The sequence below is a fragment of the Electrophorus electricus genome, chromosome 10 (genome assembly GCF_041902795.1).
Source record: "Electrophorus electricus isolate QZ-2024a chromosome 10, ASM4190279v1, whole genome shotgun sequence".
NCBI classification, from domain to species: domain Eukaryota; kingdom Metazoa; phylum Chordata; class Actinopteri; order Gymnotiformes; family Gymnotidae; genus Electrophorus; species Electrophorus electricus.
In genome coordinates, this window is record NC_137506.1 from 30,056,930 (window position 1) to 30,075,817 (window position 18,888).

At 37.1% G+C, this 18,888-nt stretch overlaps 1 protein-coding gene across 13 annotated transcripts in view; it reads right to left on the reverse strand.

Annotated features, from left to right (window-relative positions):
• Window positions 1-18,379, reverse strand: part of ralgapa2 (Ral GTPase activating protein catalytic subunit alpha 2) — a 79,832-nt gene extending 61,453 nt beyond the window's left edge. For all 13 annotated transcript variants that reach the window (XR_014125479.1, XM_081721138.1, XM_081721144.1 and 10 more), the window contains exons 1-3: window positions 18,184-18,379; window positions 1,869-1,979; window positions 807-856 (exon numbers count right to left, since the gene is read on the reverse strand). Coding sequence is in view for 12 of the 13 variants with exons in the window: in XM_081721138.1 (XP_081577264.1) it covers window positions 807-856; window positions 1,869-1,979; window positions 18,184-18,289 (267 nt within the window). In the remaining variant the exon portion in view is untranslated. The remainder of the gene's footprint in view (window positions 1-806; window positions 857-1,868; window positions 1,980-18,183) is intronic.
• Between the last annotated feature and the right edge of the window lie 509 nt (window positions 18,380-18,888).

The following is an 18,888-nucleotide window of genomic DNA, read 5'->3' on the forward strand; positions in this document are numbered from 1 at the left end:
TCAGCTCTGTTACAAATCTAACAGTCTGTTTGTTTGTGGCCTTTTGAGTTGACCTCTACTGGCGCAATACAAATACTCCACTCATACCCAGACTCCATTTCTCACCTCCCTGAATAAATGTAACTAGAGCACGCAGCCTGCCAGCCTGCCTGTTTGCATTGGACACTACAGCCTCCATTTTGGCCAGGTGGGAACACAGGGAAGACTGACAAACCTACTGTCAGCTGAAACACCTGTACATAGAGTGCTTGCAGGTATACAGAGTGACACACATCTTTAACAGTATTCAAGCCAACAAACACAGAGGTGTCATGGCCCATCCATAAAATTGTGTCTGATTGTTCACTTGAATTCATTCATCTTGATGCACTTGACACTCTTCAGTCAAAAGCAGTTTGTATGAAGGTTTCAAATAATTAATTTGGTCACATAATACTGTATAGTCAAAGGTAAGATGAGCTAACCTCGCTAATCATAACTGACTAATGGCAGAATTGGGTAATGAATGGGTTACAGGCAGCTTCCAGTGGGACCCACTAGCTGTTGAACATCTCAAATGTCACTATCGTCTCTTGTCACTGGGCAACAAAAGATACCAACTATTGTTAAATATCCATTTCTCTTTAGTCAAGTTTTCAATGAACACACAACATGTGGCACTTTTAAACACAAATACAATCTGAGAGACAAAGAACACATTTATTTCGCAGGTCAACCATTCTCACCAATAACATGGGCTCATGCTACTTTAACACAAGCAGAACACACTGCCAAGCAACAGCCAAAGGGTTTGAAAAAACACCTACTTCAAAAATAAAGAGGATGGAGTCCAGCTCCTCCCGATGAGACTTGTTCCCTGAAAAGCAAATGACATTCAGTCTACAGCAAACAAGCAGAAATATTACTCACTTTTTTGTGAGTGAAAGATGAGCAATGGGTTTAAAATTTAAAAAGAAAAAAGGAAATGCATAACTCTCGGCCATTTTATGACACAGCTTCTTTATTTTCTCCTCTGCTTTGGTCATGGCTAGAATAACAAGTTTCTTCAGCCATGATGTTAGCTCACTCCCCTCTGGTTGTAGAGGTAGAAGCAACTGTTTAGACCGATGCCCTGTGGTTTGTTTATCTAAGTGTTTCTAACCATGTTTTGTGATTATTTTTTTTTTAAATCAGCAGTTTGTCAGATCTCAGCATACTGAGCAATCCCCTTCACTGTTCAATGGCCACTAGGCAGGAAACACACAACCCCTGACCATTGTGTCGTTACTGCGCCCCAAGACAGGTTAAACCAGCAGCTTTAATCATTCAGAAGCTCATTAGGCCTATGCTTAAATGCAAGTTGCATGTTTTAACTATTAAAGGCTGTCACCTTGCTGTTCAGAGTGAGCAGTGGACTGAGACCCTGGCCAAATGAAGGAACACAGCACATATCACACATTCCATGTATTAATCAACAGTAATATCTGAGGCATTTAAAATTACATTCCATAGTATACCATCGAACAGCTGATATATCTGGATGTGCAAACCTTTGTTATACTTCAGAATTCTGTTTCAACAAAAATACTATAGCGGACTAGTGTAATACAGGATATAGCTACGCACAGAGGTTGCATTAAAAGTCTAAACCTTCAGAAATTGAATGGACATTTAATGGAATTGCTTGCCATCAATGAATGTTGTATTCATGTGTCTCATTGTGTCTCATTGCGGCAAGTTTAAGCATGTGTCACTGGAAAGGATTCAGGCCTGTTGGCCCCAGCCCACAACCCCATAGGACAGCAGAACATCAAAGCCCATGCTACACATGGCAGAACTACAGAGACTGCAAGGCACAAAAGAAGAATTTAAAAGACCACTGAACTTACCTCTTTGCTTTAAGTTACTTTCCAGTGTAATGAAATTTTCATAGAAGATAAAATAAATCTGTGAGCAGTTGGTTTCAAAAAATGTCTTCAGTTCACTCCTCTCACTAATGTCTGTAAAGATACAAAAACATACACAATTATTTAAAAGGCTTAGGACCCACAAACACACGAGTACAAATAAACAGCAGTAGTTTTACTCTAGCTGATTAGGTACAGTAATCAAATGCCACAATGCCACACAGTAGCCAAACCTACTAGGCTCAGTGGTTAATAAAGGACAAGGCTTCAGGTAGAAATTTTTGATCATGGAAATTTCAGAATAAGGAGAAAATACTGATTCTTCATTTCAGCATCACAGCTTACATTTTTACAATATGTATTTGCATTTACAGCATTGGGCCGACACGCTGAAGCAGAGAGTTGTCTACTTGAAAAATCATTTATTCTTTAACCTAATATATACTGATAGACTTAAGTCTAAAGATGCAAGCATATAAAAACAATGCAGATGACTTAAATCTTATTCACTGTTTTATGTTTATTTGTTGTCTTCTATATTGATGATATACAAAAGATTTTTATACAAAAGTCTTTTTTTCTTGTTATATCTAAGCCCTGTCACACAGCACAAGAATATATTTACCAATAAAAAGGTTGTGTGATTCTAATAATGTTACACTATTAATCCAACATCTTTTCTCTGAGGCTGAATGGAATGATGAGGTATAGATTTATAAAGGCCACAACCCAAGAAGGGTGTGAGTTTTAAACGTTCAAACAATTAACAATACAAAGAATGATGCTGATTACAAATGCCAAAGGAATTCACCTGCATGTCTAGTCCACATCATCTAGAAAGTATCATGACTTAGCATGAACAACAAATACATGCCCTGTATTAACATCAAAGCAGAGTATGACAAGAAGCTTAAACCTTCCCAACACACACAAAAACTGAAGTCACAATGAGGCCAGCCTACTGATGTGGTGTTCTGCAGTCATGCCAACATTTTATTCTTATGTTCAAACCTCTGTAGTCTGTGTGTGTGCCATAAATACCAGAACATCACATGGTAGCTATGCTGGCTAGCCCCTTAACTGAAAATCATACAGCAAACGTTTCTGCACTAAGGAAAATCCTACAACAAAATCTACCATGAAGAATTTTAAGCTTATGGTGTAAACAGATGTCTGTTACCAAAGACAACTTTATTCAATGATATTCACTATAAGTCTTAAAGGAATCAATTTGCAATGGGCTCTAACATGGTACCTCTACATGCTTTCATAGTGAGGGAGGTGACCACATGCTAATTGTGTGATTGCCTTTTCTTTCTGCTGTCACTTAAAGTTTATCACGTGCAAAAAAAAAAAAAAAAAAAAAAAAAAAAAAAAGCAGACAGAAGCTAGGCTCTCCCTCTAAAGCCTCAATCCACAACTCTGGGGAAATTCCGTTATTTGGAGCCAATTTGCGGCAGCAGTGCTGGCCTGATTTCTGATAGCACTGGGACTCAGAATGGTTGACATAATTAAGAGGAGTAGATTTCACGGTTGAAATACTCAGTTGGAACGTTACTCTGAGCCAGTATCCATCAGACCACCACTCAATATGTGCATTTGAAATCTTGAAAAAGGCCAATCATGGACTCAAATTTGTATTCAAGTATTCAAGAGAATTGCATGCTTTTGTGACTTTTTTTTTGCATTCTTATGCTAGCCTTAACCTAAAAAGTCAAAAGGAAAGTGAGAATGAGAACCAAACATTTGAACAGGTAAGCCTAAATTGCACAGATTGCAAATGCTCAACCTCAAGATAGTTTTCAGTGGAAGACATAAGACATTTTTTGCATTGTATTTGGGATTTAAAGTGTTTCACTTAATAAAATAGCGGTGTCTTTGCTTCTCAGTTCTCTTAAACCTTCAAGCCTCAATTGAAGGCTTGAAGGTTTAAGAGAAGTGCACCTTCAATTCTCTTAAAAAAGCGCATCAGGGTAAGAAGAGAGGCAGCTGAAGTGATGCACCCATCATGCCTAGTGCCAACCGTACAAGCCTGTGGGGGCAGTGCTATGGTCAGGTCTAGGTTCAGCAACGTTATGTGCCCAAAGAATGAGGTCAGCTGACCACCTGAATATACTGAATGACCAGGTCATTCCATCAATGGATTTTTTCTTCCCTGATGGCACAGGCATATTCCAAGATGACAATGCCAGGATTCATCTGGCTCAAATTGTGAAAGAGTGGTTCAGGGAGCATGCCACAGCGAATGCGTGCCGTAATCAAAGCTAAAGGCGGTCCAATGAAATATTAGTGTGTGTGACCTTTTTTTTTGGCCAGGGTGTGTGTAATAACAAAGGAAATATAAATAAAAATTATGTTTTCCTGATGCCACAATTCTCACGAAGTGCTGCAGGAAAGTGATTGAGCAAACTACATGTAGAATAGTACAAAAGACGTACATCTTTAGCTGACAATGAACTTTACAAACAAGAAATTACAGAAGCAAAACCTCTGTCACACACACAGCAATACAATATCATGGGTGGAGCTCTTATCAGAGCGTGTCACATGCTGTGCCATTCAGCATTCCTTATTGTGTTAGGTCTCTTCCTGAAAAACATGCTGATTCATCAAAGAAGGGAGCGAGTCCAGCGGCAGATATATCTTCAGGGAGGGAAATAATGTGATATATTATTTGTGTATATGTGGAGAAAGAGAAAGGTCCCAATGACTGCATCTGGTGTTGAAGCTGATCTGCTTGTGTGCACTCATCCCAGACGAGTTATACTGGCCTTCTACCCAGGCCATCTGAAACACTTCCCCTCCAATTCCTGCAATGTCAAATGTGCACCGAAAGGTTTCAGCCAAATTTAGACTTACACAAAAATTCTCAACACTACATTTTCAGTGTGGTCCTCTGATGATCCAGTCTTAAAGCAATACAAAGCTTGATGGTCATTTAACTTCTCAGGGCTGTGAGAATGAACATTAACAACTGTTGTGAGTGACTGCTACAGTAACCAATAAACGATTATAATGAATACATTTGCCAGAGATGTGAATGGAAATACAACAAATTCCAGATGGCTGTAAACAAGAGCTGCCCTCAGTTAATACATAACTTATGCACATATTCCAAAAATTTAGGATTTGAAAATCAATAAACCTGTAGAGATCTTCATGTAATCTGTATTGTTGAGGAAGACCATCTATGTATTACAGAAGAAACAAACAATGAGAACAATGAGAATAATGTTTAATTCATATTTTCCTATATTTTCTTTTTCACAATGGCATGAGAACCATCTAGTCAATAAAACTTGGGGGTACTAGCTTGTCTCTAGTGACCTGTCATTTTGATTTAAAAAGGAGAGAAAATGTCGAAGAGGCATTCCACATGGTGTATGGTGGTTGGTGCAAAACTTAAAACTGGCACAGTGCTTTCCTTCTCTGCATTACCTTTCTGTTTTATGGTGTCTTTTGATTCTTGCTGGGAATGTTAAGTAGATAGCAAGATAGGGTACAGATGCTAGCCAACCAGACAGAAAGTTTGTATTCTGATGGATAGTGTGTGCAGTTAGTTTGATAACTAACAAGCTGATAAACTCTTATCCAAACATAGTCGACACTGAAATGAAATCAAAAAAGGTGCTTCAAAAAAGTGTTAGTTTATGGGCGTGTACAATTATAACTATGTATGACTATGTATGTGACAAATAAACCAAACTTGAAACTTATGCAACAAGGTTACTATTGGCATCAGAGAGTGTTTTTTCTAAATCAGGAACTATCAGTATCAATCAGCAATTTTCATACAATTGTATCACTACAAAGAATACAATTCAATATTGAAGAATACTATACAATAATAAAGTACATTACATTTACAGCATTTAGATGATGCTTTTATCCAAAGCTACTTACAATTATGAGTGAATACAACTTGAGCAATTGAGAGATAAGGGCCTTGCTCAGGAGCCCCACAGTGGCAACTTAACAGTGGTAGACGCCAATCTCAAACCTTTGCTTTATATTTAATGTTGTATGTCAACACCTAACCCCTAAGGATCATATACATTAAATATTTAATTCAAAGATTAGGCACAACACCAAGACTGTTGAACCATGAGTGCTGAAAAGCTTTGTGCCACTGTTGACTCTAATCCCTTGTTCAAATCTAGGGGTACTATAAAAAAAGGCACTATACAAGTTAAATTTAGATTTTATGTACTATACTGAATTTAACCTTTGAATTATGCTTGGATGGGCATGTATAGCTCTCACAGAGACTGGATCAGCTTTTTTTTAAACTGCTGTGACTGCCAATGGCAGAATTCTGATGTCTTAAAACATGCACACCCCTATGAGCTGCTCACACAGTATTAATTGCAATGATGAAATGGTGCAGTTTTGCAGATTTCTGCAAGATCTCTGCTTTAAAGTGCATTAGTTGCACATCACAATAATATGTAAGAATGTTTTTCTGCATAATAAACCCCCACAGTATAGTACTCTCAACTGAATCAGGAAACCTTGATCAAATATCTATTTGCTTCCTTATTGTCAGCATTAGAATTTTTCTGATTAGAATATTGCATATGAAAACTCGCTACTGTGTCAAACACCAAATGTGTTATGTTAAAGGCCCACCAAGAATTCACCCTCTTATGCTTTAAAATTACTAGGTTAGGGTTACTAATAACATTTCAGATACAGTTTAGCCTAAATAATGACTAATCTTCCTCAATCAGCTCATCGGCAGTTTGAGTAGCTCTGATGGGCTTATAACATGCACATTGTGATTTATCTAGTGTGCATTTTATTGTATATGCATTGCATATTTATTGTTATTCCAAGGTACAAAAGGTGATTTACATAGAATACAACACAAAAAGACTAGAAATCTAAAGTGCTATATGAGCTCATGTACAGTAGAGTACTATATCACAGCCAATGCTTATATTATTCAAAAACTAGTACTTCCAACAGAAAAAATTGATAACACTGTATTAAACAAAAATAAAAAATAAAAAAAATTCAGAATGATCAAAGCATGCAGTAGTATGGTTCCTGCAAATCATGTAGCTAACATATTCTCTTGTGTTTCTGGTCTGGAAAGCAGTGAAAACTAGAGAACCATATCAGATCGCTTCAGTTAGATGTATCATAAACCCGTCGGAGCTTGTCCAGCTGCTGTCTACTCCCCAAACATGTGCTTCTCCAGCAGCCTGACCTGTCAAACCAATCTGCATGGTGTCATGGATGGAGGTAGAGAAAGTGCTCTGACAGACATGGAAAAAGGAACTTACAATAAGGATAAAAGTACAGACCTTATGGGAGTTCTGGCACATGACACCTTGAAGTGTTTCTATAACCTAAAATTGGTTCTGTAAAAGATGGCACCTATATATGAAATTTTAATGCCAGATAACATGCAAAAGAATTATGACATACGTGTATTCACTTTAATCATGGTCAAAATGCCCAAATGTCTATCTGAACTGAGCATACAGTATCAGACTAATGCATCACTATTATATGCATGTAGTCATCATGCAGTATAAAGTAACAACTTTGACCTCACATGGTCACTGTGCTTACACAGTAAACAAAAAAAAACCTGTTCTGCAGCAAATTTTTACCAAACAATGCTGACACTTCACCTACAAAAAAACTCCACCTATTTCCAGCACCTGAAAAGCCACCTGGAATGGTTCATTTTTAGGAATCATTAAAAGGGTATGTCTGTAGTATGATTATGTAGTCTACCATCTAGAGCTTCCTTATTTTAACTGTAAACATTCCAATGTAATCCCAGTTACATTCATCACTTGTTTACTGTTCAGCAGAAAGGGTTTTTAAAGCCAATTTGCCAATCAGAATGAGAAAGGTTTGTATAGAAATTGAGTCAACATATACTCTGCCTTAAGTAATTTTGTTAGCAAACTTTGCACTCTATGATAATCTCTGGAATGTACTGCAAAAGACGTCGATGACTGGCTGAGAGCTTGAGCATATTTTGACTATCAGCTGTTACGCTGTCGTAAGAGTAAGTGAGAAAAACACCACCAGTGAAAGCGGAAAGATTCAGTGTGTGGCACTCATAGAAGAAATAAAATGCCATCTACTATCTTGGCATACTTTTATGGAAAAAAAAAACAGAACTCTGATTCATACAAACATTTTGGTGACACTTTATTTTGAGTGGTCCTTTTTACATTAAATAATTAACAGTCTTTAGTAACTAACATAACATATCAATAATGTAGCAGTAGAAAAGCATCTGATTATTCAGAAGATTAGCAAGAGACTTCTGACTGTGTGATTAAGATTTGTTTATAATCTGATGAATTCAGTTGTTTTTCACATTGAGTGTCCAGGTTCATATCTGTAGATATTAACCTGATAAGTAAGTGAACATGTGGGTGCAATACCATCTTAGCATACTCAACGGGCCTTTATAGATATGCTGTTCACAACATTCTGTAAATGGATTTTGGTTAGGGCTAGGGTCAGGATTAGGGCCAGTGTGAGGGTTAGGTGTTGTCTTGAGGTGTAAATTTGGGTTAGAATTAGGGTTAAGATTACATTTTGGGTTGAGTAATGTTAGTTGGGTTGGTTTGAGGTCTGATCACTGCTGTCTGACCCTTGAACTGTTCCACTTGGCTTGGTGTAATGAACCCATCTGCAATTGTATCCAAACTCACCTCTGATTCATTCATGATAATGTCACTGATACTCTGTTGAGAATGTATTAATCATCTATAAAGGACCACTCAAGGTGTTACCAAAAGTAATACAATATTAACTGACATTAAAAATCAAACATCAAAGAAAGATGTAAATGAGATCTGAAGATTATGAAACTACATGATAATGCTGTAACTATATATAACATTATATAAGATAATGTCACTGATATGCTGTTGAGAATGTATTAATCATCTCTAAAAGAACCGCTCAAAGTGTTACCCAAACTAATTCAGTATTAATTGACATTAAAAATCAAAGAAAGATGTAAATGAGATTATGAAATTACAATATGGACTAAAAGTTCAAGCCAACTCATTAAAGGTTTCGCATTTGAAACTTGTTCTCTGATGTTCTCATTTACAACCCTATGAGTTGGCCCTAGAATGGGACAAGCTGGATATTTTGGGTTTTTATAATGCTATACTATATATTCATTGGAAATTTACCTAACCAAGGAATTAACAAAGATGCATCTTACACTGTAGATTTATAAGACAACACAGGCTATTTCTTTGAATGGGACACAGACAGGAAAATAAAATGAACCTCAATGTAAATAAGCTAACCTGTCATACCATTCAGCTAACTAGCTAGTTACTCAGAACTTGCTAGTAGCTAACATTATTTATACTATACTCAATTTGAACAACACCACAAAATAAACTGAACTTCTCAGTATGAAACTTTTAATGCAAGATGAGCTGACAAAAACCGACTAAAAGTGGGGAAAATCTCATAAGTAGCTATCTGGCACTGCTCCCTACAGGTTGCAGTCACGGATCTACCCCTCTTTTCAGTGTCAAACACAAAGCCTACTCAATTGTCTAAGGTTTTGAGAAAATGTGCAGAGGAAACTAAAAACTGGGATCCTGTTAAATTTGAATATCAACCATGCCAGTTGCTCCGTGGTCATTGTTTTGTTCTTCACAAAACCTGTAGAACTGTTGAAGTTCTGGCAGTGCAGGTGCATGTTGATATTGTCTGGGCTAGAACGTGTCTGCAAATTGTTGGGGTATAATCAGTCCATAGTCTAGGATTTTTTGGAATTGGTCACTTTTCCAAACATTTTTGCTTATGGGGAATTTACATTTGAAGGAAGTGAGAACAGAGTTTCATAGTTCCATGTACCAAATACTCCTTACTCAACTATTCCAAGATAAATATGTTTTTCCATTCTATCGCACCTTTAAGACATAATTCTTAAAGCAGCATGATTGCTATCTATTAGCTAAATTAAATAATTTGTTCTATTTAGCAAACCAAATGTTTAGGCTACCAACTTTGGAAGCCTCTATTTTGATGCAACAAATAAGTACATTAGTAACTACCTAATGATGCTGATTTTCTTTATTGTTAGAGTCCTATAACCTACTGTCTAAAGTACTTGCAAACTAAATTCAACTGAAGTTCAATGTCTAATTTTGCACTGGGACTACAAGGTTTACATATACCAAGAACTACGTAAATTATATGACAAAATCATAACTCTAAACCATGTCATTACAACATTCATTTGTGGGTATTTATCTGGCTAAAATACATTTCAAGTATCAGAAAACATTGTATCTTTTGACACTATCTTGGTATTCTTCATGACACAATGACCTCTCCAGGCATTTCACTTATTAGTCAGAGAATACGACACACACTAAAGTATGTGGCCATTGAAATGAACTAAAACATAAAGAGCCCAAATAAACAACTACAACACACAGAATCATTTTTTTAAATTGTGGCAAGATCTCAAGATTTTTTTTTAAATTAATCTAAAAATAAAACTAACCTTTATAAAAAAAATATTTAAAAAAGACCAATTCTAAGGGTACTCTATATTCTAGGACTACACTGAAGGAGTGAAGTGTATGCAACCTACTAAAATAAATAAATAAATAAAAAACACCAGAACAGTAAACACATAAATGAATTTCTTCATTTTCGTATAAAATGGCAGATAACTAATTGTATTAAGAAAAAGTAAGCAATTGCTTTTCAAAGAAAATCCAATACATATACTAAAGAAGAGGGCAAGACAAACTATAAACAGGATAACTACCCCTCTGATATAAAAACACTAGCTGTTCACATTGATTTTCATTTGCTGAATTATTACCTGCTGATAACATTAATAAGTGTTAAAAACTTACTTATTTCTTTTATTTTTTTCCCTTTTGCCTGTTTTTTGTTTGTTTTTTTACAACATAAACTATTAAAGTAACTGCAGAGATATTGACATGCAGCAAAGTCTAAAGACTAGGTCATGGTTCCTTACAGAGTTTTGGCAAAGTGAATGTTCATATTTACCACCTAGAGCTGTGGCCTGGGACAGAAAGGTGGAAAACTGAGACAGATGAAATGTTCCTGTCAGTGCTCAGATCAAAGCTCAGTGCCACCTACCATCCCAAAAGAGAGGCTGGACCCCTGATTTCTTCAAATGCCTCTCTTAAAGAATCAGGGAGTAGGAAGTCTTACGAACATGCTGTACATTTTTAAATACTTTCTGTTTTTAAATTTCTGTATTTTTTTTTCAATAACTATTCAGTTAATTACATTAATATATTAATTACTATTAATTCAGTCTTTAAATCCATGTGTGATGTTTTTTGGAAAAGTCATTTAAAAGCTGACCTGACATTGTTTGATGCCATCTGTTTAAAATAAACCATTTACTAAAGCGTTTCTTAGACAATATTTTTTCATTTAAATGTATGCTCATGCAGAGAAATGTTCATCTCCACTGGCATAAAACATAAAATGAATATGGGTCTTCAATATTTTATATTTAGATTTATAACACCTAACACTGTGTACATAGCTAAGAAGAGGTTCTTAGAAATAGTAGAGCACAACTCTGCTACATCTGCTATGTCAGCTTCTGCTGTCCTGAGTGAGCAATTTTGTTTATTTTTTTTAAAAAAGCAAAAGTGTTATTTGTCTATAATCCAGAGTAGATGATGGTGCCATTTAATTGGAAAGAAGGGTTTTTGTGAAGGTATGAAGAAAAGTTTCTCAGTATGCTCCAAGATAAACTTTTGGCTCTGTATATCACCGTCTGATATACGATCCCCAGCATTTCCCCCAATGAATACCACTGTGATCCACCAATATAGGAATTTTGGCGGTGTATGCTTGCTAAACTCATACGACACTAATATGTATATGTTAAGAAAAGACCGTTGGAATTCGGGAGAGATTCACAGTTCACACTTGGGTGGGGGGTTGGGGCTGGGTATATACCCCAAAAGGTACATAATGTGCTCTGATTGCCTTTGTCTGAATTTGGTGGATGTCAATGTCCCCAAATTCAGTTAGTTACTTTTGGTATCAGTCATCATCATATATGACCACCCCTTTAATTAAACAAATTTAATTGTGCTTGTTTGACGTTGAGATTTGTGGGTGTGCTGCCTGAGATATCAAGGACTGGAGACTGAGAATGCAATGGTGGTGAGTCAGTGCAGTTTGATGGCCTCCCAATTTTAGTATATCCCTGCATAGACATAGGATAGGACACACTCATATCATTAGCATAGGACTCACTCACATTATTAGAATTGGACAGGGCCAGCTGTGTTAGAACTAGTGACCTCAGCTGGATGAACTGAAATACAGCTTGAAAACATGCAGTCCTAGACAAGTATGGTAGCCAATTTTGTGAGTGATAAATGGCTAGGACCTGCTTAGGCATCTAACAGTATGCTTGCTAAACTCAACAAAAATGGACATGCCTCCGTTGTAACCTGTTAACTTATAAAATTCAACAAACTGGAAAAAGGTATTTGTGTTATTAAAACAGCTCATTCCATTTCCTACCAGAACATGTATGTGCCCTAAATCATACACTGCATACATTGCATGTAACCTTTAGGCTTCATCATCAATATCAATTTGTTTATTGGTTTGTTCACACATTAATATTTGGCAATATTTCATATTTTGTTATGATGAGGAAAATGTACAATTCTTGTCAGTAGTCATACAGTCAATATGGAAATTACCTTTCCCACTTCTGTAAACTCTATCCAAATTCAGGTCAACAATTACTTAAGCAGAGTTTAATAAATGGTTAAAGACCTAAAGTAGTCATTCTTGATCATCATATTTCAATCTTGACTGCAACAAAATATGAAGTTATATATATATATATTTTTTTTTATTTTAATAAACTGTCCAAGATTTTTTTTACTGTATATAGCTTCACAATAATATTAGAGAGTCTTTAGAACTGATGCATTAATCAGATTTAGTATATTACTGCACTCAAACTGCATTTGCTTAAATAACATTCACAAAAGATATAGCATATTTCTCACTGACAAGCAAACCATTATAAAAGGCATTATATATATGCCAAATAAACAAATGTGTTTTGCTTTCTCCATAAACAGGTAAACAGTGGAAAGAGCAGAAATAATTTACATCTTCTAAAGAAAAATCTTATTCATGTAGCAAGGCACCATCCTCCCCTGACATGCTCAAAACACAATCACACCACTGTCATACCTTGGCTAAGCAGCAAACCACCCTTGACAACAAACTGACTTGCAGCTACCTCATCAACATGCTTTGGGTGCAAAAGAGTAAAGTCATGATGTCCCATTCTTTATTCAACTGGTCACTACTGCCGTACCTCCTCACGAGTAGGCCACTGTGTTAACAACAGACGGAACTAAGCATACTTTGTGGGATACTTAAAAACATGAAACAGGCTACAACCAAAGAGATAACACAACATACCCAGTTAAAGAAAGTGCCCTTCTTTCAACTGGGAATTGACCATTTATACCACATTATTCACATGTGGCACAGTAGCACTATGTGTCTTATTTGACGTTTAACAGGGGGCTACTGCTAGAACAGAAAAGTCATACTAACATTCTCAAAGTGGAAATAAGAAAAAAGAAAGATGAAAATGCCTGACTATGGTTAGCGTGTATTTTACTATTTCGTGACAATGCAAATATGATAACCTGATGCAACTTGTGTTGGTCCAACAATTTCATGAATAGGTCCCTGCAAAAGAGCTGGTAAAATCTGTACCCAACCCATTAAGAGTCTCCTGTACAACTTTCAGGAACAACAACCTGTCTCCTGAACAATTTTCCAACTTAAGGGCATAGATATGTGTACTCACTTTCTTAACAGAAGATAAGGTCGTTACACTTAAAACAGTTATCTGAAAACAAGCCTGAGCACTCTTTACCACTCCCTCTTCTGCCAGGGCACTGCCAGTCCCTAAAAGCATAAAGTTATGACAGACGTTGTCAACATAATGAGAGCACGAGACATAGCCCTCTTAATGGATTCTGAATGTCACCTAACCTGTACTGCACCCCCTACTTCCCTGTCACAATGGTACTGACTATACTGTTTCTGAAAATATACTGTCTTACAGGACAGGAAATTTTATATTACCATATACGACTATGTACGGTTAGTGCTCCACCATTCCAGATATGACACTGACATTCTAATAAATAATAAATAGCTCATTACATTCATCATCATATCAGTATACAAAACAACAACAACAACAAAAAACCCCAGATCAAACATCAGAGTTGAAGTGATCTACAACAGGAAACTTTGATCATCTAATATTAAATGTAGCCTAGTAGGCCCATTTGGTGTATGGCTCCACCTGTAAACAAAGAGGCTTATTGACGAGGACAACCCCCCCCCCCCCCCCCGGGTTAACCAGGCCTGAGGATAATTTGCATCAACAAGCCAGACATGCAAACAAAAATGCAAATATAATGATCAGTACATTACCTGACAGGAAACACGACCAATTTTCTCTATATAACTAACCATTTTAAAGAAATGATTAGGTCTTTTCTCAAATGATTCACATACAGGATATTAAATATAAGAACTATGAGTACTATGAAATCAAGGTTAGGCACAACAGCCTGGTCTCTAGTTAACATTTGGCTCCAATACTAAACCAAAAAATACTGGGCTTGAGCATTTGCTTAGTGGCAGTTAGACTACATTCTCTCACTACAAAAGAGGTGAAAGTTACAAAAGTATTTATCAAAGAATAAGTCAGTACAGAAATTTAAAATGAAAACAAAGTATGTATGTAAATGTATGCAAGTGAGCACAGGGAAACAGAAATAATAAAATGAAGAGCAACAGCTAGCACTCACTGGAACCAAAATCCTCTTTTCACTGTTGTAGTCATGTTGACACTTAGCCTTGTTGTTCTAATAGGAGGGTGAGTTAAGACAGGCTTTGTGTGACCAGGTGCTTCAGTAATTAACAAATTCAGCCATGCCCAACCAACCATGATGATCACACAAATAAGCTTTCCAACTTAAACCCACATCTTCTGACAGTGGAATCACAATCTACCAAATTTATGTACATTTAGCAGATGAACCATAAATCAAGTTGTTAACCAATAAGCTAAGATTTAGCTGCCAAACATTAATAAACCTTTTTCATTAAAAAAAAACAGGGATTTTGGGAAGGTAAATGACATCTGAAAGGGGAAACAAAACCGAGCAAAAGAAAAAAGGCCATGCAACACACCATCACTCATCCTAACTTCCTATCTGTACAGGAAGCAGCCAGTGGAGGAAATCCTTCCTTTTATGAAAGCAGCACCCCATGAGGCAAAGGTGTTGCAAGGGCAGAACATAGACCTTGCAGGGCAAACAGATGGGACTTATCTAGCCTAACACATGCAGACAAAAACAACATGCTGGGAAGTTATAAGCAATATTAACTGGTCTATGACCTCAGTTCTGTGTGCTTGACATTGAACCAGGACTGGAATCAGCAGGAAAGGCACTGATCCACTGTCCTCACAATGCGTGGACATAACACTTTCAAAGCAGTGCAGAAGTCCCCAAATGTCGCGATGCTTTAACATAATTTACATTACTTGAAATGTGTTAACTTAGTTGTGTCCTGTTGCTAGCTGAGTACTTGTTATTAACGTTCAACAATGGTGGTTGCCTGTTCCTTAATAGGAAATTTCTTTAGATTAGGGCTGCAATAATTAGGGCTGCAATGAGGTTACTGATGCAAAAATAAATAAAATAAAATAAAATAAAATAACATTTAAAAAAAAGTTCTCTCAGTAAAATAAATGAATCATTAATTTAAGACACCACTTTTGTTTTAGCCAAATCATTTAGCCAAATTTAGAGAACATAATAATTTCATAATTTAACTGCTGACATTCATGAAATGGTTTCCACAATGACATAAATGGTAGATCAGAACCTAGCAAGATGATTGTATTGCTCTGTCTGAATGGGGTTCAATGTTAGTGCGTCACAGCCACCATTCTCCTTAAAAAAAATGTAAACTTTTAACCACCCCTAAATCATGACGTAAAAGTTTATATCATTTGCTACCATCATACAGTCACACAAACCACACCCATTGTTGTTTGCAGCCAACTTGATCGAAGATGACAAAGTTTGTTTAGATGGCCTGCATAATCTGGAATAATTCGATTGCCTGCTTGATCAGGAATACATCAGGTACATCAGGACTGGTTAGAAATTGGCTTATTGTGCATGCATTTGCAGTCAAGCAAAGGGATATGGTCATAAAACTCTGAATTTCTTTCAGATGGCATACAATCAAGATATTGCTGAAAGACTTCTCTAAACATCGCTCTAGAAAGGGTAAAAATCATACAGCATAACTGTCATTAGTTATTCAACCAAAATCAAAAAGATACTTGACAGATTGCTGAAGTAATCAAATACTGAAATAGGCTAATCCTCCTTTAGAGCTGCTAAATATATCAGACTATATACATCTGAAAGGTAGATACTTTTAATATTAAAAAAGTAGTGCAAAAGTAGTACATGTCAGAGGTGAAACAAGCCATCTCCCTGTATAGGGTTAATAGTCTAATAGTCTGGTTTCCTTGTGGATGAGGCAAAAACTAGGCCATGTAATATGGGGGGGGGGGGGGGGGGTCATATTTAATATGTATAAACATGAGATGAGCTAGCATAGCAGTGTTGAAGACTCTGAATTAAGCATGCTGACCTCTGCAGTCTTTCAAGGTCTCTTGAAACACATGTCATTTACAGATGCGTTACCATTGCATTTCTACAATGTGAAGGGGGAAATTGACATTAATCACAGAAACCTTTTAAAATGTCACATTCTATCAGAGTAGCGCATGGCCTGACCCTGTTGTGGTATTCAGCATTGCAGGTTATTTTGTTTATATCAGAGCAGTTACAATTACTCAATCTATGTGTTTCAACATGGTGCAGTGGTGTAGTTAAATCAACCAAGGTGCTTTCTTGCCTACAAACTCAACTGAGGCAGGGATTATAGGTCCTGAGATAATATTTGCAATTGCATAAAAGCAACCTGATAACATTTTTCATACCAAGAGTGCAAGCCAGCACTAAAATGCAGTTCTGTTTTTCCTGCATATTGGTTCGCTGCTCGTTATGTTGTCTTGAAAGGACACTAGAAGGAAGTAAACCGCATGTTCAACTTGACCAGCATAGTAAAGACTGGACAATTTCTGAACAACCATATCAAATAGCCTGATATCATTACGACTATGTCTCCGTAAAACAGTCCATAGTGCCGATCGTTTCCTTAACATTTTATCAACTTTGAAAATTATTTCACGTCTGTTTCTTTAACTGCAATATAAATATTGCACAAACACCGCCGCTACATCAGCTGCTGTAGTCATTTCCAAGTACCTACACTACCGCTATTTCTCCTGGTCACGATCCGGGGCATTAGGCTTTCTTTAAACCAATCTTTAGTACTACGGCGGCTCGTATACTCGATTAATTCATCACAAGTAACAGTTCGTGTGCATTGCTGCTGGGTATCTCGATGACACTCACAAGCTTTAGATGCTTAATTTAGCTAAGCTAAGATAACCATTTTTCGTAGGGTGACATAAGGATAGTGTTAGAGACATCCACAAAATGCTGCAGATGTTGTCAAAGGTCCAAGAAAAGCAAAGAGTTATTCGTAGCACATAACTTTATGCACAATTACGTAGTAAGAAAACGTAGCTATCTAGGTTACTGTTTGGATTTTAAGCAATTTGTTAACCTAGCTATCCAACTACAGGGGTCTGACCGTTGAACTGTCAGATAGCTAGGTTAGCTAGACAGTGTTAGATAGCAGGTGGTCTTGCCGCTGCTCGACGAAGCTAGCTAGGTTAGCTAGCCATCGAGCTAACCGCTAGCTCCCAGCCATCAAGCCAGCTAAACTAAGCCAGAACATCGTACCGCTGAACAATTAAACCCAAACGACACCTGACACCAGACAGCACACAGCATCGCAAGGCAGACTCACTGCAGAACACACAAACTGATGCATTCATAACATAATTCCCATTTTTTTCATCAAAACCATAGCTAAGAGGTTGTAGTGTCCTTATTGACACACACACAAAAAACCCAGCTCCATTCAATGAAACAAAAGGCAGGTCGTCTAGTGCTGCGTATAGCTGGCCAGCGTTAGCCGAAGCTAGGCTAGGCTAAGCTAAACTAAGATATTCGGCTAACCGTCCTGTCAGTGACACTCCGTCACAGCATCAGACCTCCTCACTCACCTAACAGCGACCGAAGGTGCTTCAGGCGGGTCAGCACGTCCTTCTTTGGGTCCAGAACTTTCTGTGTAGATTTCTTGACGTCTCCATAGCCCCTTCGAGTGAACATTCCGGTGTAAAAGTCAATTTTGGAGCCTGCTTTTACCTCCTCTTTACCATCCAGTCGGTGTCCTCCTCTCACCGTCGCCGCGCGCCCGTGTTCCAGGCGCCCGCCTATTCGTGGGCGTGTAAACACGGAAGCGCTCACATCCCGAGCCGAAGAGACACGCCCCTTTAGAAGGTAGCGGGTTGTTTGTAACCCTTTACTAGGCGACAACGTCGTGTTGTCAACATGCGTTACTGGCGGATCGGTGATCAGTATAGTAGTGTGTTTGGGTAATAGCCGATTGGAAGGATGTCGATATGTTGGGTTCAGATGAAGTGCATTCGATTCTCAACTGTTAGAGCTGTCTAAATAAAAAATATAACAACAATAATAATAACGTGATCATTATAGGTATATTATTATATTAGTAACTATATCTAACAACAACAACAATAATAATAATAATATAAATAATAATAATAATAATAATCTGAGCTTTATATATGCCACCTAACAAACTGGGCGCTTGTTTTTCCTTTATTTTACTACTATAGCATTTTAAGTACATAAACTGGGCGCTTGTTTTTCCTTTATTTTACTACTATAGCATTTTAAATAGCTTC